This window comes from Cyrtonyx montezumae, unplaced genomic scaffold (genome assembly GCF_038088225.1).
Source record: "Cyrtonyx montezumae isolate F1298 unplaced genomic scaffold, pur_monq_1.0 scaffold_23, whole genome shotgun sequence".
Taxonomy (NCBI): domain Eukaryota; kingdom Metazoa; phylum Chordata; class Aves; order Galliformes; family Odontophoridae; genus Cyrtonyx; species Cyrtonyx montezumae.
In genome coordinates, this window is record NW_027071970.1 from 10,998,632 (window position 1) to 11,021,001 (window position 22,370).

Consider the following 22,370-nt stretch of genomic DNA (forward strand, 5'->3'; position numbering starts at 1 on the left):
GTATTTGTGAACGCTATTGCTTCTTCCTATTAGTGAAGTAACATTACATTACGTTATCTGATAAGTATGTACTCCATAAACCTGTAATTGTTCTGTTTTTTAAATTTTAGGCCGATTTTGAAAATAGCTTTGATGAGAAAATGCTGGAGAGCTTGCTTAATGCCATCCACGTCACTGTTCCTTTGAAGGAACTGTGTTTGTGGCTGAAAAATGTCGTGATTCCCTTCTTAAGAAGAGTTGTGCCAATGGGACAGGTAAAACTGATTCAATAAGTGTAAAATACAGCTTTCTGAAACTAAGGTAATTTTATAGTCACACCTACTTTTTTGAATTTCAGAACCTTTTTCTACTCTATTTTTAAATGAATTCCTCTCCCCACCACTTATGTTATTTAATTTTAAACTAATTTCTAATAGCAGATTTCACTTTGATAGGTAGCATGACTCTCCTGATAACTTTTTATTGCAGAAAATATTAGCCAAATGGCTGGAACAAGGCGCTCGCAACCTTGAGTTAACTGATAAGGTAAGTCATGCTGTAGAAACTTTGCTTGTCCTGTATTTCTAGATGTACAATACTCTTTGTTAATATCACTTTCTTCTGGACAGGCAAATTGGCCAGAGAATGGACTCCAAATGGCAGAGATTTTTTTTACAAGTAAAAATCAAGATGAAATGCATCTGGCGAGTTTTGGCCAGTGGACTCCTTTGGTAAGAAATGTAGGAAATACAAAGATTTGCTACTCTCAGCCTTCAGAGCATATGCTCTTTACTAGAGTAGGAACAAATTGTTGTTAGGTTGCTATTGCTTTTGATGAAAAATTAGTTACACTTTCAACATGTACTTAATTTTTGTATGAAAGTTCAGGAATCTCCAAGATTGCAAGGCATCAAAAACTGAAGATTGAAGCAAGTCTTCTAATGTTTCATTTCTAAATACTGTTTCAGAGATGCAGTGACTGTGAAGAGGTACGTAGGTTGAAGAAGCTGGTAAATGATTTACAAGAACTGATAGATCTCTACAGGAAATACAACTGCAGGCTGGCACTCTGTGATTTTGAAAAGGTAATTCTACACTTAAAGAAGTACTTTTAGTGGTGGATTGTTCTGAGGAGGAGAAAGAAGTCGTAGTATGCTATTGGAAGCAATCTTTAAATTTTGACTTGATTAATTGCACTTGTGTTCATAATCTGCTGAGACTATTTGATACATCGTGTGCATTATAAACTTTCCTTTACACAAGGGGTATAGGTACATAATGTGACAAGAAACCTACTTAAAAAGTATGACTTAAACCCCATGATTTGCAGCATAATACAGGTAATAGAGGCTGAGTTGTGGACCAAGCATTAGCAACAGTGAAATTAAAAGTACAGCTGACCAAGGACTTTATAAGAGAGATACTGGGTGTCACCTTCCATTTGGTATAAAGGAATGATGAACTAGCACCTTCAGTGGGCACTGAAGGTTGAATTAGTCATTAGAAATGTGAAAGATCATGGACTGAAATGTGTGATGTTCTAAAATGGCACTGTTCTTGCTGCCCAGGAGAACACAACTACTATCGTGTTTCGCATGTTTGATAAAATTTTGGCACCAGAGCTTGTCCCATCTATTCTGGATAAGTTTATAAAACCTTACCTCTGTGAACATAATCTCCAAAAGGATGAACTTCTCTTACAGTATATAAAGGTACACATTTTCTTTATTTTGAACAAACCTGTTTAAACTTGAGTAAGCAGTAAACAAGTCTGATCATCATTTTATTTACACGTGAATTTTAGAATCAGTTTTCAGGCTTGTTTACTGCTGTCAATGAACTTACAGGAAGTTACTATTTCAGCAGTAAACAGATATGAGGGAAAAAAACTCCCTTAATGCCCAAAGAAGACTGGAACTGTTGTTTGTAATATTTTATAATAAATTATATTATAAACATATTCCTGCCTTTTCAATTAAAATATCTAATAATTTTTACCAAACTGTGCAGGATTTGCTGGAGCGCTGTCGAACACGGTCTGCTTCTGTGTTTGAAACTGCATGGGAGGCAAAGGCAATAGCTGTCATTGGTTGTATCTCTGATACAGATGTAAGTATCTTCAATAAAATAGGCATCTAGAGGCTCTCATACATCCACTCAGGATGGAACACATAATTTTTAAGTACACGAGTACATGTTTATAAGTGGTAAGGGGGAAAAATATTTTGGCATTGTTTTATCCTGATATTTCTTGCTTGAGAATTGAAATGTAGTTTTGATATCATCACATAGAAAACTCGCCAACTTTACCATATCTGAAACGGAAGCTCTGTGGTGTCACTTCTATCATTTTGTAATCTAGTTTGATATGTTACGATAACGAATGCCTTTTGCATAATGGAGATTGGGCTAGGAAGTTCAATGCTTGCCTAAAGAATCACAGGTGAACAATACTTCAAAGAATATCTCGAAAAGCTTACTTATCAAAAAAAGTTACATGTTCTTTTTATAGCTGAAATTCGATGCAGTTCTGCAGATAATGCATGGTGCAGTGGTGCCGTGGAGTGGAGCAGTAGAGCAGCTGGTAAAACAGCACTTGGAAATGAATCACAGCAAGTAAGACAACATCCTATAGACTATACTTCAGTTTTATGTTTACTTTTTAGTTAGAATTTTTAAGTTAAAAAAAATAATATTTCACTGAATGATTTGATCACCTCAGTACATCAGATACTTATGTAACAAATAAATTAATAGTAGTCTAATTTGTCCACAGAGTAAAGTTACTGCAGGAAAGTTACCGACTGATGGAAATGAAGAAACTTCTGCGGGCCTATGGGATAAGAGACACTAATCTCTTAAAGGACAAGCAGATGATAATGGTAAATGATCAGTACTTCACTTGTGTTCTATTAAGCAAACAAAAAATCCTACTTTTACCTGATTAGAAAAAAAATACATGCAAGTATTTAAAGCCAAATTTTGCAAAGGAGCGTAGCAATGTGTGGCTCCCATTTTTTTTTTCCATCCTGTTCAGGTTTTATAACTTACATGCACCTCCTTATTCTTAGTGAGGACCTGGAACAAAACTTAGCAAACAATCTTAAATACAGTCTTATGGCTATTTCCATAATTTTGTGTCATTTTGGTTTGATTTCTTTATACTTGGAATAAATTTGTTTTCAGCAGTGTTGCTGGGGCTTTTTTTAGTGAGGTTTTGTTCATTTTTGTTAAGAATTAGCAGTTCAGCTCAGACAGCACAAGTTGATTAGGATAACAATGTTAATTAAGTATAACTTTCTCTATAGGAAGGAAAATGGAGGGAGGGGAGCTAACAAAATAAAAGGTGAAGTCTCTTAAGCCTTCAGATCTGATTTCTGCTGTGGGCACACAGTGGGCAATTTATTTATTTTTAAGTATCTTCCAATTACTAGGGAGAAAACACAAGCATTTTAGGAAAAGTTTGTAGACACTGAGTTTTAAGTATCATTCATACATCTCTATCAACTACTTGGTTCTTTTCCCCAAGCCCAATTTTCCCCTAGTTAATCAAGTTTTATCTACAGATAGAGCTTCTAAACTTGTAGATAGCTTGCTTTGTATGAACTGTACAATTACAATGCAGAAGTAGAGTTTATAAATGACTTCCCTTACTGTCCAGTGAATGAATAACATAAATTCCATGTCTGTTTTCTTCTCACAGAGGCTAGTGAAATACATTCTTAAACAAGATACTGCTACTTCTTTGGAGGACGCTTTGAAAATGGTAGAAGCATATATGTTACCCACCATGGAAGTCTACATTCTGAGGATGATAGACCTGATTGACAAAGAAAGGGTACTAAAATACTTCATGTCAGTTGATACGAGACACCATGTGCTATTTTCAAAACAGCAACAGTTGCACTGCTTGCTGAAACCTTATATGCAGTTTATACTACTGGTATTTTAATACAGTTTTATTAATTGTACACATAACTGCCTATACTTAACACTGTAAATGTGACCAGTGTCATCATGAGCCATCCTTCATTTGTTCCAAAAATGTATGAAAATAATGCCCCATACATAGGAGACAGGCATAGCATTTAAGTCTCTATTTCATATATTTCTGCTGGAGTTAGTTCAGTTAGTTCTGGGCAAGTTGTTTATTTACCACCAAAATCTGTTTCTTTTTTCTGAGATTTTTAATGCAGCGTGATACCCTGCACTGGTATATACATACCTGCCTGCCCCTCTGGTGTTGAAAGAGTAAATGTATTTTATGTATAAGTTTGAAGTTTGTCAACAGAAGAATAATCCAAGTAAGGAAGTGCCTAGCTTTCCTATAAATAAATGATCTTCTATTTTGATTATTTCAGTTACTTTTTTTTTCTTCTCCAGGGAGAGGAATCTCTCACTTTGTTAAAATCTCTGACTATTGCTGAGGCTGAGAAAGTTGCAGAGAGACTGACTGTGTGGGGAACACTGGTGTTACAGAGGAAAGCTGATAATTCTGAAGAGGTACCAAGTCATTAAATGCTGTATAGTGTGTGTATTAATTATTTATATGTTATTACCCAGATGTTTAAAATAAGAGAGTTCTTAAGGTTTTTATCTCCTGTCTTCCAACAAGAACGGATGATGAACTGGTCTTTCTTTGAGCAGGAGGTTTTACTAGGGAATTTCTTGAAGTCTCAACTAGAGTTTATTCTGATTCCGTGCATTATACTATTATCTTATTGTTAAAGCCATTTCCATACACTGTCTTGGCTAACTGAATTCAATTATTTATAAATCCTGCTTTATTGTTATACCTCTAGTCCCCATGTGTTTTCATTTTTCTTTTTTTTTTTTTATTATCTCTAATTACTTGAAAAATATCTATTTGAAAGTTGTTGGTGTAGCTTTGCCACCAAAGTCATTCAAAGCTTCACAGCTGACAGTACACATCACCTTGCAATCTCAGAAGATGGTTATTGTTAGCAGTGGTTGTGGGGAGTTCTGGTAAGGAGAAGGAGGAACATAGCAAGGAGAGGCAGGATTTTTTCAAAACTCATGTGAGAATTGGAAGGCTGAGTGGAATACAGCAAATGCTTCACAGCTGTACATATGTATATTTCCATAAAGAATGCAGATTATTATAATTTTATTCTCTTGCTTCCAACCAGTAGCTTTTTAGAGCTTTAAATTGTTGATTAAGACACTTGTAGAGTGCTGCGTAGTATTTCAGTAGAGTGGTAGCCTAAAGTTCACTATCTTTTATTGGCAATATTCTGAGCAAATTCTTAACCTCTCCCTTCCTTGCAGCAAAAAACACAAATGTTTATGACAAAAACACTCGTAGAAATCCTCAAATTCCTGTTCAGCATTCAAAAAGGTGAGTCAACTTGAAACATCTTATGTTTTGTTTGTAAGTGGAATCAGGAAGTAATGTTGTTTTCCTCCAACAGACAATCCTCTGAAAAAGGATGAATGTGAAGCAAACCTAAAAATGTTTGAAACACTTGCTACCCTACAGGTATGTATCTCTGTAGTTTGAAACTACTTTTCATTTACTGCAGTTATTGCACTCATGATATTGAAGATTAATCATATTCATAATTTATCTGCATTGGTAGTTGTTGGTTTGGTTTTTGTTTTTTTTATCCCTAAGTTCTTTGTAGTTTCAATAGATTTCAAAAGGATTTTATAGCTAATCTAAAAAAACAGTTCTAAAGAAAGCTATGTGAATACATATAACCATCTTATTTTTTGTTGCAGGAAGACTTTGATATCTTTCTTTCAGTTGAAGACTTTGGAAATCCTATGCTAATGTCTGCGCTTCTTGAGAAGCACATAAGTGCTTATGAAAAGGACAGGTATCCATCAAAGTCTGGAAAAGAACAAACAATGAATTGTAAAACAAAAGATGGCAAATTAAAGAACTGTTCTACTGAGTCAAGGTTATACAGAATAGCTTTGCTCCTGCAAAGATCAGAGCAAGAGATGGGGGAAAAACTGGCCTTGAGATCATTAGATGCTGGAAGAATTGAAGATGCTGTAAAAATATGCAGGTAAAAAAAGCAAGACAATATTAAAACTATCATGAGAGTTTCTCAGCTTACACAGATAGAAGAAACCATTGTGTATGCATATCACTTAATGGTTTCCATCTGGTCTGTTCATCATAGCTAAGTTGTCAGATAGTAAGTTTAAACTATCTCCTCCCCACAGAGAGATCAGATGAAAATGTTTAATATATTTCTTATTATCATTTATGTATACATCCATATTTTTAATTTTTTTTTAATAGGAACTTCTACAAAAATCATTGTAATAAAGAAACAGGGAAGCTACTGTTCTCAGCTTGTCAAAGGCTTTGTCATATGTTGGGGGCTGATGTTCCAGTGATCACTCCTGAAGACATGAACCTTCCTGCAGTGATCTATGAAATGGCTTGTCAGGCAGCTACAGTATGTAGTCCAGGTAATACTCTTATCATTTACTTGTATTACTAGTAGAAAACCAACCAAAAGTGGATTTCTATACATGCCTCTGTAAAAACAGATTCTGCAATATGATGTTTCCTGTTAGTAGGGCATACAAGCCATCCATTCATATTATACTAATGATCTTAATATCTTTATAGATTTGCTACTTGATTCTCTGGAACTATGTAAATATACTTTGGCTGCCAAGGAAATTTACAGACAGTGCCAAATAGAAAACTATGGGTTTACAGCAAAGGTAATTTCTAGTAATTCAAAGATTCAAAACCATATGTGTAATGTCCTGTATAACTTAAGAGTTCACTGTATGTATAGTTTCCCATTCCTCCAGAAATATTTAATGTTTAAAAAGCAACAAAATAAAAGAAGCCTATTGCTCTAAAAATTAAAGTGTCCCTGAATGTGCATGTATTTCAATGTAAAGTGTTTGGGCTGCTGCTGCATTGCTTTCAGCCTACACAAGAAGCACAAGTAGCAATCCTCAGCTTTCATTTTTGTGTAATAAATCTTACTTATGTTGCTGAAAATAGCAGGGCTTTTACTGAATGATTGCTGCCAACACTTTCAGAAAGCATAGAAAGCTGACTTTAAGAAAAAAAAAAGTTTGAATGTGATGAGGGAAATGGGACACGCTTTTTTCCAAGTGTGTATTATGTGAGGGCATCCCCAACTACTTTGTAAGACTTTTAGGATGGATTGAGTTCCTGAATACTATCTTTGTTTTTTTCTTCAGATCAAGTAATGCTTTGAGCTGCTTTCAATGAATAGATTCTTACAGTATGAGCAGAATAGATTAAAGTGGCTGGGCAAGAATACTTAGCCACTGGAGGTTATTTTTCTAAATAAATCATACATTTGAAAAATGTTTACTTATTGTATTTGGCTAATAAGGTTTGTGAAAGCCTCCAATAAATTGAGTTTTGGCTGTACAACTGAACTGCGTAAACAAACCATGAAAGAGAAATGTGTCTGTTGTATAAGCAGGAAATGTATTTAATGCTACTGGACATTTAATAAAAAGTAGTGTGATATAAGCTATCTACAAATAAAAGAATCTACTATTTATTTGAAAACTATAACCTTTTTAAATACTTGGTTTGTTAGTAGACACTCATCAGCTGTTCTTTCTATTTAGACAACGTGTTTTGGAGGAGATAAAGATCCTTATGAGGAATGGACCTACAATGATTTCTTTAATGAAGATGGGATAGTTCTTGATCCACAAGTTGTTCTTCCAGTCATATATGAAACTATTTCCTCTCTCCTACCTATTTCTGGTAAACGTACTTTCCTGAACATTGAGTCAGTATACCATCAGTATTTCACATTGATTTCTTCATCTCAGACACCTGTGTATAAGGGGAAATAAACACCTCAGAAATCTCAGACAAGTTCCTGGAAGCAGAGATCTCAGCACACAGTGAATTTCTATTTGTCTGTCTTTCAGAGAACAAGCTGTATCCTTTGGACTCTACCAGCCTGGCAAACTGTGCATTTATTAAAGGTATCACAATGGCAGATTCACCACTTCAAATGTATAAACAAGACAACCAAAAAAGTCAGGTTTAAATTAGATCTATGCCAGAGTGACTAATTCATAGCTTTTCAATAGGTGCCTGGGTGTTCCACTTTAAGTGGCATGCTTGGGAGACACTTTGGTTCAGCACAGAAGTCACCCAACTAGATTGTAAATGCTGGTATTCACTCCTGTAACTTTGGGTATGTTGTCCAGATGTATGCTTCAGTACAGAAGTTCTACCACTATGAGCTTATCTTTCTTCTTTTTTAAACTGAAATATTTAGCTTTTACTAAGATAAAAACTCTGAAAATTTAAAATTTCAAAGGAGGCTAGGGCTCACCTGGTGGCATAAATTTGGTGAAGGAAAAGGTGTTGTGATGATCATTCAGAACAACATGCTTATTGCAAGGGTTTTAATTTTTTTTCTGAGTTTTTGTTTCTGCAATATATTATAGGACAGAACCTTCTGCTGCCAGCTAGGACTCCCATCTGTGCAGTGCTACAAAACCTCATGGAGTGCAGTCAGTGCGAGTTAGCTTTGCGGCTAATAGTCTGCTCGTTTGGATCCTGCCTTCAGCATGGCATATCAAACAACATGGATTTATCCCTCAGTGAGAAGGTATGACAAGAGCTAAGACTTACTCTCAGCAAAATTCAGCATAGAAGTTTTCCAGCTTCTAAGAAGCTTAGAGTTGTATTTGATGGGTTAGGGAGAGGCTGCCTCCATGACCTCATAAAAATTACTAATCACATGTCCACTCATTTTGTGAAAGGATTTCATAGTTTTTCTTATGGTCTTCTATTTCTCTTTGCAAAGTAAACTAAGCTAGCATCTGAAGATAGACAGAGTAAAATGAATGTTAACAATCACTTACTACATTCTTTCACATTGTGTTATCATTGGTTAGACTGGGAAAAGAGTATTCAAGTAAAGCTTCTGTTCTCAAAACAGTATGAAAATGATTTTTATTTATTTTTTAACTAAGAGGTCTGTTTAAGACCATAATTAAACATGAAAAATACAGTATCTCCTAATATTCTGTAAATGACAGGTTGAGGGCTTGAAATTTATTTTTGTGTGTTTTGTCTGTTATATTAGCTACATGATGGCAATACACTAGCTGAAACCAAAAGTTTTCTCATTGCTATGAAACAGAAGTCTGCTTCAGTAATTACAACTACTATCATGACCTTGCTACACAAGGTAAGAGTTCTCTGGAAAGGTTAAGAACTGATACCTTCTTGCTAGCAGGAACTTATATCCTAGTGTATTTGAGCCTGTTGTGAACTGTGGCTTTTGGTCTGTTTGCTTGTTGCTCTGCTAGATAGGTTATACACAGGGAGAACGTGATCTCTTGAGGAGCCTTTAAGGTGTCCTATATTATAATAAAAGCTATGTCTATAGACATTCTTTATCTCATTTTCAATCTTAGTTTCATTTTAGATATTTAACTTCTTTTAGTTGAAAAGAGGAAGGTTTTTTTTTTAAACAATCTGTGAAATGTGCAATGCACTGTCTTCTAAGGAAGTTCTGATTAAGAGCAGTTACTTGTAGACCAGCCTTCAGTGTTTTTAGATCTGAAAATCCTAATAAAATTGTATTGTTCTTTCCTGTTTTTTCTTCTTTTTTTAAACTTCAACTTAAAGGCTCAAAGCACCTTTAAATTAGGGGCATTACACTTCAACAGCTGTATAACTGCATATATAACACAAATCCATTTTATAAGAACAGACCTATTTAAACAAAATCTTAAGGGTTTTTTTTACTTTTTTTTTTTTGCAAAATACAGGTGTTCAACTGTCGTCTCATAGATCAGAACCTGGCACTGGGCTATTGCACTATTTTGCCCAGGGAAGATATGTTTAATAAGCTCTGGGATGTCATAAACAACACATGGCAAAATTACAGAAAAGTTCTGGTAAATTCTCAAGACAGTATATTTCTTTAGTATGCATAGGATGTTTAAGAGATTCCTAGGGATGTCAGCAATATCATATAGAAATGGGTATGGCTGTTGGAACTAGCTCCTGCCTCTAGAGGTAGCATTTGTTTGCCACACAGTAAAACTGTACAAAGAGTTGCTGTGAACAGTCAGCACAACTAAGTCTAGGCATTAGGTTACCTCACCATGACTTATTCCAAAGCTTGAAAAAAGCTTTTTTTTTTCCCCTTTTTCTCCCTATGCCACTATAACACACATCCAGTATTTTGGAGGAATTGTTCTCTAACTGCGATTTTCACAAATGGAATGAATAAATAAATACCCTATTAAAATATAAGGGAAGATTAGTGCATTTCTTGCACTTAGAGTAGTGCAGTACTATCCAAATATTTTTTTTACAGAAAACCTGAATGTGAAAGTAGTTTTGAACTGGCAACTCAGGAGTTGAGTATCCTGATATTGTGTTCTGTGAGAATTGCTTCTATCATATGCAGTTGTGTAATATCTGTGAACTGTTAAGTTCCTCTGAGAATTCAGACCTTATGATTCCCAGCTTTCAGTTTACTGACTGTATTTCTGTTTCCCTTCCCATTCATCTAAGGCAGTAGCTCTGGTTGGAGCACAGCTTGCCACCCAATATGGTGAAGCAGCAGAAGAAAAAAAATTCCGAGAACTGATAACTGATGCAGAATGGGGTATCCAGCTTGGTAAATTTGGTGTGAGTTTGATTTTCATTATTATTATTTTAGAGTTTTATTAACTGATGAAAAGTCAAGACTTTCTGATGCATAGCACTTGTTGCTTTTAGATGATTTGCCATTCAAAATAAGGAAAGTTGGGTTTTATTTATTTTATTTTTTTTTTCATTCAGCCTGATTCCTTAAGTAAAGCTCAGAAAATGAGAAATGTAGTAGTTGAGTATGCTTAAAGGAACTCTAAGTGCTTAAACATCACTGGGCACAGAGCATAGTCAACAAATGTACTGCTTTTCCCTGCTCTAAAAATCTCTGGCTTGAAACTGAAAAAGATTGACTATATAAGAAATTAGTCTTGAAATTGTCCAAAAGGCTTCTTTGGGAAGATGATAATATTTCTTTCTTAATCTGTAGATTTCTTTTGAGACTGTATTTAGACAAGCATCAATAAGGAAGAAGGAACTCATAAGAACTCTTGTACAAAATCCAGAAGTAGGCACAGATCTCATATTGAATTACTGCAGGTAATATTTGAGTCAAATCAATTATGTTTAACTGCTGCTGTTGTAATAACCATGCCTACAGAAATCTATTATAGTTCAAGCAGGTGTGGATGTGTGTAATATCTAAATCATTTTCAAAAATATTATGAATCAGAATGCATAATGGTCTCTGGTGAATTTGTTCATTAAAAAAAATAACGATGACATTAGAGGTCACAAAGAAAAATAACACTCTGTCCTCTCCTAGAACTTTCATGCTGGACAGTGATGCCGCACTGCAGCTTTGCATTGAAACACTTCTTCTCAAGAATGCTAATAGAAATCACACTGAAGATGACTCAGCAGAACACAGTGGGAAGCAATCTCATTACACATTACTGGCTAGAGTGCTAGAAATCATTCCTCTACTGAAAAGCACAAATGACCTGGTCACTAGCCTCAGTGGAATATTGTACAAGGTAAAAAAACAACAACAGGGAACCACATAAACAAAACAAAAAAGCCAAGCTTCTTCTAAATTATATATAATATATATAATTTATATATTTTATATATATAATTTATATATATATAAATTATATAATACTGTAACTATTACAGAGTCCTACATTAGAAGTAGATGGGGCAATAAAAAAAGTATATCTGCACATTTTTTTCACCACAGTGTTTGGTCTTTCTGTGTAATATTTTAACCAATTTTTTAGGACGTAGAAGTATGAAGTAGAGGTTTTTTGTTTTAGAGAAGTATGCCATGATGCTTGTATTTTTTCTTCAATGTTATATCGACATAGCTGGTATTAAAACTGGGAAGAATTTAATCAGTCTAATGTTTTGTAATACAAGTCATGTAAGATCTTGTAAAATAGGTCATTATTTTGAACAGCTTGATCCTTATGACTATGAAACTATTGAAATTGTCTTGAAAGTGATACAGAACGCTGATGAAAGGAATACCAGCATTCAACTGAATCAGGTATGTCCAAACATGGTGCTGTTGCCTTGATAATGGCTTCAGTATTCTGTTTGTTTTTTATTTCCCCCTATTTATCAGTGTAGTTATTCAAGAGTCTGTTGAAATTTGTGCTATCTACAATGCTGTCATGCAGAAAATAACATTCATAACTACTGATCTCCAGCAGTTTCTCAGCAATAATTCATAGCACGGATAAAATCTCTACAGATATATAGCAACTCTACCTATATCTATCTATCTATCTCCTGTCTTAGACACATTTTACTTGGAAGAGGGAACAGAGTATTCTTATGGGTTGTGGGTTTTGTCTCTTAACATTTTTTTTGTCCTCCATAGGCTTTGAGCCTTCTCAAACATCTGGAATCTTATAAAAGAATTTCCCCACCTGTGGACCTGGAACACCAATATGTTTCAGAGCACATGATTCCTCTATCTCCAGCTTCTGAAACCAGACTACCCTTCCATTTGATATTCTTCAGAACTGCACAGTGTTTCTGGAACATTATATGTATGTTCAGCATTCTTCCTGGCTTTATACATGCATGATAGCTTTTCTCTGATGTGAACTTTAAAGATTTACTTCAAGTCCATATTCATATTAACTGCAGATCTTTACTAATACAGTTATCTCCCCAAGTGTTTCTTGAAAGCAATTGTGCTTCCAGGTAGCTGGCTTTCAGTGAAGCCAAGATAGCATATACAATGCAGAATTCAAATGATTTTCTTAGGACCTCAAAACAAAAGTAACCCCTATATCCTTCATGCCAGACCAGCATGCCTAATTACATTTACATTCCTTCAGTCTCAATGAAGGCCTGCACCTAACAGCACTGGAAGTGCTTATTTCATAAAGCTGCAAGAGTACTGCGACACTGTCACAAGCATCTGTCTTCTTCCTTGCAGCTGCAGAGCTCAGTGAGGAATCTTTTCCAACACTTCTGCTGATTTCCAAACTAATGAAGGTAAAGCTGAATCTTAAAAAGGATTTGTTTCTAAGTTTTCCTTTTTTTGTCTCTTTATGGAAATAATACAGATTTTCTTCTGTCTTTCGTGTGAATTCAGGCGCACCATAGTCATTCTGACAGCACTGACTTCTTTAATCCTTTCCCAGGTTTCGCTGGATACCCTACACATGTCTGCAGCTCAACATGTCTTTAAAAAAAAATTGAAGCCAAAAATATTTGAAATGAGAAACACTGGGTATACATCAGTTGTTAACAAGGAAACAACTAAAACTGTGCAGACAATTCAGTCATATCTGCTGTCTATAGTTAATCCAGAGTGGGCTGTAGCTATGGCTCACAAGATTGCACAAGAATTTCCCACAGGTAAGGCACATATCTGATGACTTGATGGGGTGAAGCAATGATAGGAGGAGAACAGGTTTAAGAAAAGAAAAGCTAGACTGTAATCAAACACCAAATAGTATTCTAGGAATACTTCCTGGAGAAGCTGGCAAACAAAAACACATTTTTCTCCTACCTCAGATTTTTGAAAAGGCTAGAATGACATGTACTGTATAACCTACTATCACTATTAAATCCTCTTCTTTCTTTTCTCTTAAGTTATGCTGTCTTGCTTAAAGTTCTTTGATGTTTAGCTTTCCACAACAAGCAAATATTTCAGCTAAGTTTGAGCTAGCTTCTCCCTTCTCAGAATCCAAGTAGATAATTCTGTTGCACTTTAGGAAGAAGAGCTCTGCTAACCTCTTGAATAGCTTAAAAGAAAAAAAAAAGATGAAAATAAAGTAGATATTCTTTATACTGTAAAAGAGATTCATGAAAACTATTTTCACTTATTTTCCCTGTTTTTCTTTTTTTAAAAAGGTCCTGACCAGGTTCAGGCACTGAAATTTTGTCTCTATCTAGCTGAGAAATGGCTTAAGAATGCTACTACTAAGGTAACAGCAAACTTCTTACAAATATATATATATTTTTAATAGTAAGGTATTTATGTTTACTTGCTATTCAAAATGCCAAGAGACAAATGTACAAATTGTATCACAACAAACCCACTTATGGGAGGTACATATTTTTTTCCTGAGGAGTTCCTGCTTATGTGACCCCTCAGGGGAGCATCATTCTTCTGTTCATAACCTAGCAAAAATTAAGCTTGCAATTCTTGGAGGTTGGACCAACAAATACGTAACTTCAAGGAAGAATAAGTTGTTGTGTCTCCCATTATGATCATTTGTTGCAGGAGAATCAGAATGATGCTGTTTCAGCTGTGAGATCAGTAGCATTTTTAATTTGTATTGTGTGTCCCAAGGCACTGTGTTTTTAGGAGTGTATGTATACAAAGTCTGCATTGGCTCTTCTTCCTTGAGCTGATATTTCACAGTTGGTAGGATAGGGTAAATGAGAATCTCATCCTTGCTTATAAGTATCAAACTTTTTTTAATTGCTTCTCAGCAATTCTATAGAAAGATTGTTTTATATAAAACTATGGTGTTTTCCTAAAGGACGAATTGCACGAAAAAGCAGAAGTCTTACAGAAGAAATTATATATGCAGTATAAGCGATCAGCAACAGAAAATGTTCTAATAACCTACAAGCTGAACACTGCAGAGCATTTAAAATCTATTGCAAAACCAGCAAACCTCATAGTTCTACTATATGAACACCACAGTATAGACCAAAGAATCCAAAATCCAACAGGTCGAGATTATCCAGGTAAGCATTTGCATAATCTAGTTTCAGAGGTGCAAATAGTTGTTCATAAAAAACACTAGGCAAAGTAATACAAGTCCATTAACATATTGCCTCTGTTTATGTAGATATCCATATGGCAGCTAAGGAGATAGCTGAAATTAACAACTTGGATATGAACAAAATTTTTGATAAACTGCTGAATAAATGGCTGTGTCCAAATACACTGCCCTCAGAAGTAAGTCATCACTGAAGATTTGGTTTTGGAGATAAACATCTAGTTACATTAAATGTCTGTTTTTCCACTTGTGCAAAAAATCTTTTTTTGAATGTTTCAACTTTAGTACACAGAATTCTGAATTCAGAATTCTAACAATTTTAATACCATTTTTACCTTGTTGCAAATTACTGTCTCTAGTGAGAATCGTTTAAAGTGTTTTCTCTTTTCTCAGCCTAGAGATTAAAATCTCATTTTTGATGCTACACTAATGTTGTGTCACCAGTAAAAAAAAAAATAAAGGACTTCTTAGTCACTGAGAGAAAGAATCCTATCCCATTGCAACTCAGCAAGCAGAGGGTTAATTGCTGCCTATGAAACATAGAGCTTTGTGAAAAGAGCAGGGAACAAACATTGCTTCAAAACACCAGTTAGCAGGGGATGGGACTGAAGAAGAGCACTGGCTGCCAAGCACACAGTTAAATAAAGAAATGCTAAAATCACTGCATTAGCAGTGGCACCCAGCTTGCTTAAAGCCTGTTATCCAAGGATAACCCAGCTCTTTATCCTAACAGCTCACTATTCAGATAATTCTAAAAACTATTCTCTAATGTCTTTTTAAAGAGAACTCAAGAAATCTTCGAAGATGTACAGGAAGATGAAGAACTACGAAGGTATAGACTCTGTTTTGCATAACAGTGAATTATTCTTAACTTGCAAGTTATCTGGCTTTGTCAAGAAACCTAACACCTCATGAGATTCAGAATTTATTCTGTAGCCTCTGGTAAGGTAGAATTCTTATTAGCAGTGGTGATTAAACAAATATTTAGGGCAGAAACATTCCAAAATGCAAATGCTTTTTCCTGCTATATAAATAGAATTGTCTTTATTGATCAATAAATTCTAAGACACAGAAATAGAGCTGCAGTGTAGCTACCCCCAAACACTTCCAGTTCTGCTACTTTGTTAGTGCAAGAGCTACTTTTCAAGGCAGGCTGAAAAAATAACTTCCACCTGTTACAAGAAGCATAGTTTCATTTGTTCTCTGGAAGGTAAATGTTACTTGTGTCTTCTTTTTGTTTCTGGTGACATCAGTACTGATTCTGTAGCGAAATGTGATTTGCAGTAACTTACAGTTGTTTTAAGAGTGCTTACTTGGAGGTTTTCTTATTTCCCTTGGAATCTCTTAAACTCTTTTTGATAGTGAGATATTTAAAAATGAATACAAACTAATTCATTGTATTTCACTAGCCGTGCTGTTCTTGTATTAAAAACAATTCATTTTTGCAGAGTTATATATCTACTTCAGTCACGCCCAATGGATTACAGCTCAAGAATGCTTTTTGCAATTACAACATCTGCCACATCTGTAAGTTTTTAAATTCTAGTTTTAGCTTGCTACTTATTAGATTTTTATCTGTAATTAAAATTAAGTGTCATCTGCCAAACTGCACTGGTTCATCCTGAAAACTTCAGATGATTTGTGTGAGCTCTATGATTCTCAACCTCCATCTGGTGCCTTTGCAGTAAAGCTGTGGTGTTCCTTGAATGTTGCTACTGACTGCTAAGAGCAGCCCTTGAACTCTGGGTTTTCTAAATTCATTGTTAATATTATCTGAATATAGCTTCGTTAAACATTTTCTAGAATGCACTTTAAGCCAATATAATAACATATTAAATTACACCCAGAGTGAGCTAAACAGAGGGAAAAATCATCCTAGTGCAAATATAACCTTTTATCCTTACTAAAGATATTTGTGATACTGTAAATCCCAACTACTTTTTCTTGCCCGAATTAATAGCCTTGAATCAGAAAGAGAGCTGGTGTGGCAAGGTTCTGTCACCTTCAAAGAACACATCTCAGTTAGGCAGTATAAATCTTAAATGTGAACGTGTCAGTTACTTAGCATGCATTTCTGCTAAACATTTCTGACAGAAATCTTAGAAAAATCCTACAATATAAGCTGCTTTCTTGTTGTTCAGCCTCTTGTTAACTTTTGCTTTCCACTGTTTTGTTGGGTTTTTTTGCATCCCCCAGCCCATTGGTGTTAATCAGCTGACGTTTGCTCACAGGAGCAGAGCACTTAAGTGCCTCCTCTACTTGGCAGATACCAACACTGTTGAATCACTCTTCAAGAAACCCATTCAGAAAGTGAAGTAAGATGAATTTTCTTTCAAGTCTTTCTTAATAACAATATATTATCAGACTTAATAGACTTTGGAAAGAAGAATCTGGGTATTTTTCTGTGAGCTTCTAAAATTTATTGTTGAAGAACATGATTATGTATTTAAATTCACTATAATGTAGTCCTCTATGTCAGATGCCTAATTTGTAAAGTTGACATTATTTATGTGGTAAGTATTTTGTTCCTCTGTTGTAAAATGCAGTTATTTCTGTAGTGATTTAAATATTTTCTTTATGTATTTAGGACTCTGTTCAGATTCTGCTCTTGAATAGCTCATCTTGAGAATAAATTATCCTTTTTAAGTTCAAAATTGGTCATCTTACAAAGACACAGTTCTCTGCAAAGTTAGACCAAAATCCCACAAGAATGTTATTTCTTTGAAAAAAATATATACAGATAACTTCCATAGACAATATCTAGAATACAAGTTCCATGTTGGCAATTTGGAGGTAAGGGCTTTTACTCGAAAATGATATTTATCTCCAGCTTGGATTTTTTGTGGATTTTTACAGGTATTTTCTAAAATGCTGCATTTATCTGGCTGAGTTCGAAGTCTTGAATATTCCATATACCTATGAATCATTTCATAAGAGTCCTAAGGAAGGAATGATTAAAGGGCTGTGGAAGAATCACAGCCATGAGCCCACGGTATGCTTTTTAAATCCTTTACAATTTAGAAAGGGCAAGTAAATGAGATTTCCAAGTAGATGATAGTACACAATGACTATAAAAACAAAGTACGTCAAGTATAGATGTACTTTTTTGTTGTTCTTACTTAATCCTCTTCATATATGTAAAATAATTTTCAGTGTGGCTTGGTTGAGGTCTTTCAAGACTTAAAGGTCCCTATCGTGCCAGTAGAATCCAAAATTACACTGATAACAGTAAAGGTTTGAAGATCATGAAAGCATTTATTAAAATACACTGTGTCCTTGCTCTCCTTTAGGCTGTCAGGCTGGTGACTGAACTTAGCCTAGAATATAAAGTATATGACACCCAGCTGTGGAATGGCCTCCTACAGAAACTTCTCGGTTTCAATATGGTAAGGAATTTTTAAGCAACTGCACTGAGGCTTTTTCTCACCTTTTTTAGCCAGATTCCTAAAGAATGTGACAGGTGCATAAACTTCAAAATCACTGTGAGTAACTACCTATAATTTTGAACTGAAGTCATTTGGCACTGGACCAATGAAGCCCTTAGGAATTTGTCTTTTAATGGTACTTTGATCTGAAGTTGATCTAGTTTTTTCATTGGGTTTATTTTTTTGAAAGCAGAAGGCCTTTCAGATGGCAAGTTCTGTGATGATAACTTGAAACTATTTTCACATCATTATCATTTTAAATGCAGTAAGCATGCTTGTATATATGCACACTGTTTATGCTCAAAAAATATTAACCCCTATAATTAACTTAGAGTAATCCTGATTCTTGTCATTCACAATTTCACTTATTGTGAATCAGAGATAGTGCTGTTGCAACCTAAGAAAGTAATAGATGTACCTGGAAATATTGGTATATCAACAGCAGATGTCCAAGCTAGCTTTAATAAGAGTTTTGCACTTAATAACAAAGATGAAATCCTGAAGTTTTCAGCAGCAGCAGGTGCTGAAGTCACAGGTATTCACAGAGACAACATATGCCACTGCTGCTAGTGGTAGTTTTTAAACATGTGGCTCCTCCCACAGGAGGTAGAGTGCCTTGAGGAACTCGAGCTGTCACCCTGCAGACAACAAGCATAACACAGTTCTGTACATTATTGACAAATCTTCAAAAACAATGGAGCATTTTGTAACTGATTATTTTTGTTTCAGATTCAGTATCTTAGGAAAGTTCTGATAGCAATTACTGGGATTCATTCATTATGGCAGGTAAGCAAATGTTCTGTGGCTCCTACTCTTCTTCCCTGAGCAGGGGTTTAACATCATATTTGTACCTGTAAGTGAATGGTAGCCATCTACCAGAAGGGGTGTTATGCAGGAAAAGATGCCTTTTAATTATTATTTTATGACACTACAATATGCAGATGAGTTATTAATTACTGATAAACAGTGTACTTTGCACCTGTGGTCAGTAAACACTTATTCTGAGGGTTTTTAAAGTTAGAATAACTCAACCATCAGTCAAAATACAGCAAGATCTTAGACTACAAGGTGAGGAAGGCAATGTTAGGGAATAGTTCATGCAGTATTAAAAGAAAATTCATTGGTTCCTTCCACCTGCAATGGGTCAAGAGGTCCGTGTTTATAGTCATACATAAATAAATAAGCAACACTGTAATTTTAAAATTTTACTGTCTATAGATTCCCAACTTCAGTCGAGCTTGGAGGAGTGTGGTTTTGTCACCATTTCTCACAGGTAGGATCAATAGCTATCATACATGTATAGTAACTTAAATTCTTTACTTTATCATGGCTTCTTTGTCTCTTAGCTTCATGCCCACCAAGTCCTAAACAGATAGAGGAATGCTCCGAGTGCTTTGTGATGCTGCTTAAGTAAGTGTTTTATCTGACTCAAAATCCTCAAAGAGGTTTTGCTGACAATACTGAGCCATCTAGTTATATATAGCATGGTTGAGAGCTTCCTTCCTCTTCTACTGAAGGTGTCCTGTGCTGGCTGATTTGGATGTCATTGGAATAGCTAAGCAGTATGCACAGTTGGACCTTCCAGCTTTTGCCTTGGGATGCCTGATGCTGATTCCTCAATCTGAGAAACGGGAGCAGCAAATTCAGGTAAAGAAGTTTTATGCTGCAACAAGGGAAATGCCTTTTACGTGTGTTCTGTTCAACAGAGACTGAAAAATGGCAATTTTAGACATCTCCCACCCACAGAGACTGTTACCTCAAACTTCCCCTTCTAGAAATGACCATACGAACACTTCCTCATCTTATAAACTTCAAGTCATTCTCAGCAGCTTTGCCACGTGACTGCCTTTTTTGAGTTAGGGAGTATCTGATTCCAGGAGGGTTCAGCAGAAAGGGTTTTAGTGGCTGACTCACACATCTGCATCCTGAAAACACATACTCAACTTTTAGGTTCCCTAATATCAAATATTTGGATATGAACAGTGAGTGCACACAGAAGAAAAAAAACAGAAACATACACAAGATATACGGCAAAGCAGTGCACAAAGCTGCTGACAACATACACGATTGCTGAGAGCTAGTTCAACAGCAGACTGCATCTGCTGAATCCTGCTAATAAAGATGCAGGATGCACAAGTTCTGATGTAAACCTTTCCTCTTACAAAGAGCGAGAATACAACTGTGATACAATTATATTGCCTTCTGACAGTCTACAAGCATGCTCATAAAGGTATTCAGCAAGATATAGTTCAGAAGGAAATACAAGGAGAAATGACTTACCCTTTCTGAAGGTCAGTGGAGGCTCTAGAAGGGGCTGTCTCCAAACAGAGCTCCTGCTCCCTCAGCTGCTAACACTTAAATGAGAGTGAGGAGGGGTGGACCCTGGGTGCATTGCTTACAGCTGTGTGCCCTGGGTTAGCCACACCTTCTCACCTGGTACTCAGTCACTGGTTCAGACCATGACCTAGCAATCCCCATGCATCCATTTAGTTTCCTTTCTATTCTTTCTTTCCATTATGCTCTGCATCATTCTTCCAGACAAAGCGTTAAAGGCCATTCCTGTATTTGTCAGGATCAAACTGGCACTATTAAGGGCATCTTAAGTTCTCAGATTTTCCTTTGGTAAAGTTAAGGTCAGGAAGATCTCCCCAAATCACAGTATCAGTGTAAAAAATTTATAGTCTGCTGGCAATGAGTCAGAAAACCTGTAACACTGATGTGAAAATGACTTCTGAAAGTTAACAGCAATAGGAATTACTACTCGTTCAGTCAGATTACACAGATCCTGGTTTGAGAACTTCATGTTTGTGCCTTGAGTTTCAAAATACTGTTCCTGAGTAAGTCAGACACTTGTTCTGAAGGGAGAACTTATACTTCAATCATTTGCAGAATCTTAATATATATATTTCTTTTTTCTCAAGGCTTTCTTATCAACGTGTAATACTGAAACTGTGCTGCAACAAATAGATGAGCATATGAACACTGGAGAGGTAGTGGCTTTTGCTTCTCAGGTAAATGAATAAGATTTGCTTCATTTACCTTTGACTTCCAGGGTTGATGATAACCACACACAACACAAATCCTTTCTCCTCTGACTGTGCCAAAAATCAGCTGACATAATCTACACTTCTGAAATTTATGGCACAATTTGCATTTTTCTTATTGTTATGCAACTGGATTAGTATTTTTAATATGTATATGTATATACACACACATGCACACAGTGCTTTGTTATGGACTGTCCCTATTTGTAGGACAGCACTAGTGCTGCTTTTATTTTTCAAAACAACGTTTTAAGCAGAAAGGTCAAGTGGGTTATGAAACTGTACTCATCTTATCCTGTATAACCTGCCTAAGGGCAGGCTTCTAATTAATTCCATATCTGAATCTGACATTGGTCTTCAGACAATCTGCCATTTTTCAGCACTGTAGAAGTAATAATCTGCCTTGATGGCAGGTCCAATAAGAAAAAACTGATTGTTTTGTTTAAAGGTTATTATTTTTTATGCATAAAATATTAATACTTTCCATTGCTAAAATTTAAATCTGCAGATTAGATCTTTGATTTTGGACAGCATCATAAATGAGAAACAATATGAAAAATTCTTGAAAACCAAGTATTTTCCACTGGTGAAGCAACAACTGATGAACACTCACCGAATGAAAGAACTGGTGGATTATTTGGCCAACAAGAACTGGTAGGTTAATAAAAAACAAAAAGGTGATGCATTGCTTACAGAAACTGATTCTCTCCTTGAATTTCTACCACGAGGAAATGATGGGACCTTTCTGACTTGACTGCAGACATACCTCGCTTTGTACTTCAGTATATATGGCCTAAACTCTTGGCTTTTTGGAGAATTTCTGTTGATAACGTTGATAAACTTTCATCCTACAGCACTGAGGATGCAGCAGCCCTAATTCGAGAGTATCAAGAGAAATATGGAAACCCTACTCTGCTAGATAAATCCTCCTCTGATGTTCTGAAGGTAAAACAAACCACTTTTGTACCTCATACAGCATTTTTTCCTTTTTTACTACACTGGGACTTTCACTCAACTTCTAGCAAAAACACTTATTAGCTGATTAAGTAAAATATATAGTATATAATAAAATCCCTTGATTGATTCAAACACATTTTACTTGAATCAAATC

The 22,370-nt window shown here is 35.5% G+C and overlaps 1 protein-coding gene across 1 annotated transcript in view; it reads left to right on the forward strand.

Moving 5' to 3' along the window:
* KNTC1 (kinetochore associated 1) overlaps positions 1–22,370 on the forward strand; it is a 31,703-nt gene that overhangs the window by 9,029 nt on the left and 304 nt on the right. Inside the window, exons 21-62 of the mRNA XM_065739225.1 lie at positions 111–254; positions 469–525; positions 609–710; positions 948–1,064; positions 1,548–1,691; positions 1,990–2,088; positions 2,492–2,595; positions 2,756–2,861; positions 3,683–3,817; positions 4,363–4,482; positions 5,269–5,338; positions 5,412–5,479; positions 5,722–6,014; positions 6,254–6,426; positions 6,590–6,687; positions 7,585–7,726; positions 7,897–7,953; positions 8,425–8,588; positions 9,069–9,173; positions 9,760–9,888; positions 10,514–10,630; positions 11,022–11,131; positions 11,358–11,568; positions 11,994–12,083; positions 12,420–12,591; positions 12,987–13,045; positions 13,195–13,411; positions 13,910–13,983; positions 14,545–14,755; positions 14,860–14,969; positions 15,573–15,622; positions 16,239–16,317; positions 16,987–17,105; positions 17,647–17,782; positions 18,081–18,176; positions 18,945–19,001; positions 19,434–19,488; positions 19,562–19,625; positions 19,733–19,862; positions 21,137–21,226; positions 21,768–21,913; positions 22,114–22,204. Of these exons, the coding sequence (XP_065595297.1) occupies positions 111–254; positions 469–525; positions 609–710; positions 948–1,064; positions 1,548–1,691; positions 1,990–2,088; positions 2,492–2,595; positions 2,756–2,861; positions 3,683–3,817; positions 4,363–4,482; positions 5,269–5,338; positions 5,412–5,479; positions 5,722–6,014; positions 6,254–6,426; positions 6,590–6,687; positions 7,585–7,726; positions 7,897–7,953; positions 8,425–8,588; positions 9,069–9,173; positions 9,760–9,888; positions 10,514–10,630; positions 11,022–11,131; positions 11,358–11,568; positions 11,994–12,083; positions 12,420–12,591; positions 12,987–13,045; positions 13,195–13,411; positions 13,910–13,983; positions 14,545–14,755; positions 14,860–14,969; positions 15,573–15,622; positions 16,239–16,317; positions 16,987–17,105; positions 17,647–17,782; positions 18,081–18,176; positions 18,945–19,001; positions 19,434–19,488; positions 19,562–19,625; positions 19,733–19,862; positions 21,137–21,226; positions 21,768–21,913; positions 22,114–22,204 (4,911 nt within the window). The remainder of the gene's footprint in view (positions 1–110; positions 255–468; positions 526–608; positions 711–947; positions 1,065–1,547; positions 1,692–1,989; positions 2,089–2,491; positions 2,596–2,755; positions 2,862–3,682; positions 3,818–4,362; positions 4,483–5,268; positions 5,339–5,411; positions 5,480–5,721; positions 6,015–6,253; positions 6,427–6,589; positions 6,688–7,584; positions 7,727–7,896; positions 7,954–8,424; positions 8,589–9,068; positions 9,174–9,759; positions 9,889–10,513; positions 10,631–11,021; positions 11,132–11,357; positions 11,569–11,993; positions 12,084–12,419; positions 12,592–12,986; positions 13,046–13,194; positions 13,412–13,909; positions 13,984–14,544; positions 14,756–14,859; positions 14,970–15,572; positions 15,623–16,238; positions 16,318–16,986; positions 17,106–17,646; positions 17,783–18,080; positions 18,177–18,944; positions 19,002–19,433; positions 19,489–19,561; positions 19,626–19,732; positions 19,863–21,136; positions 21,227–21,767; positions 21,914–22,113; positions 22,205–22,370) is intronic.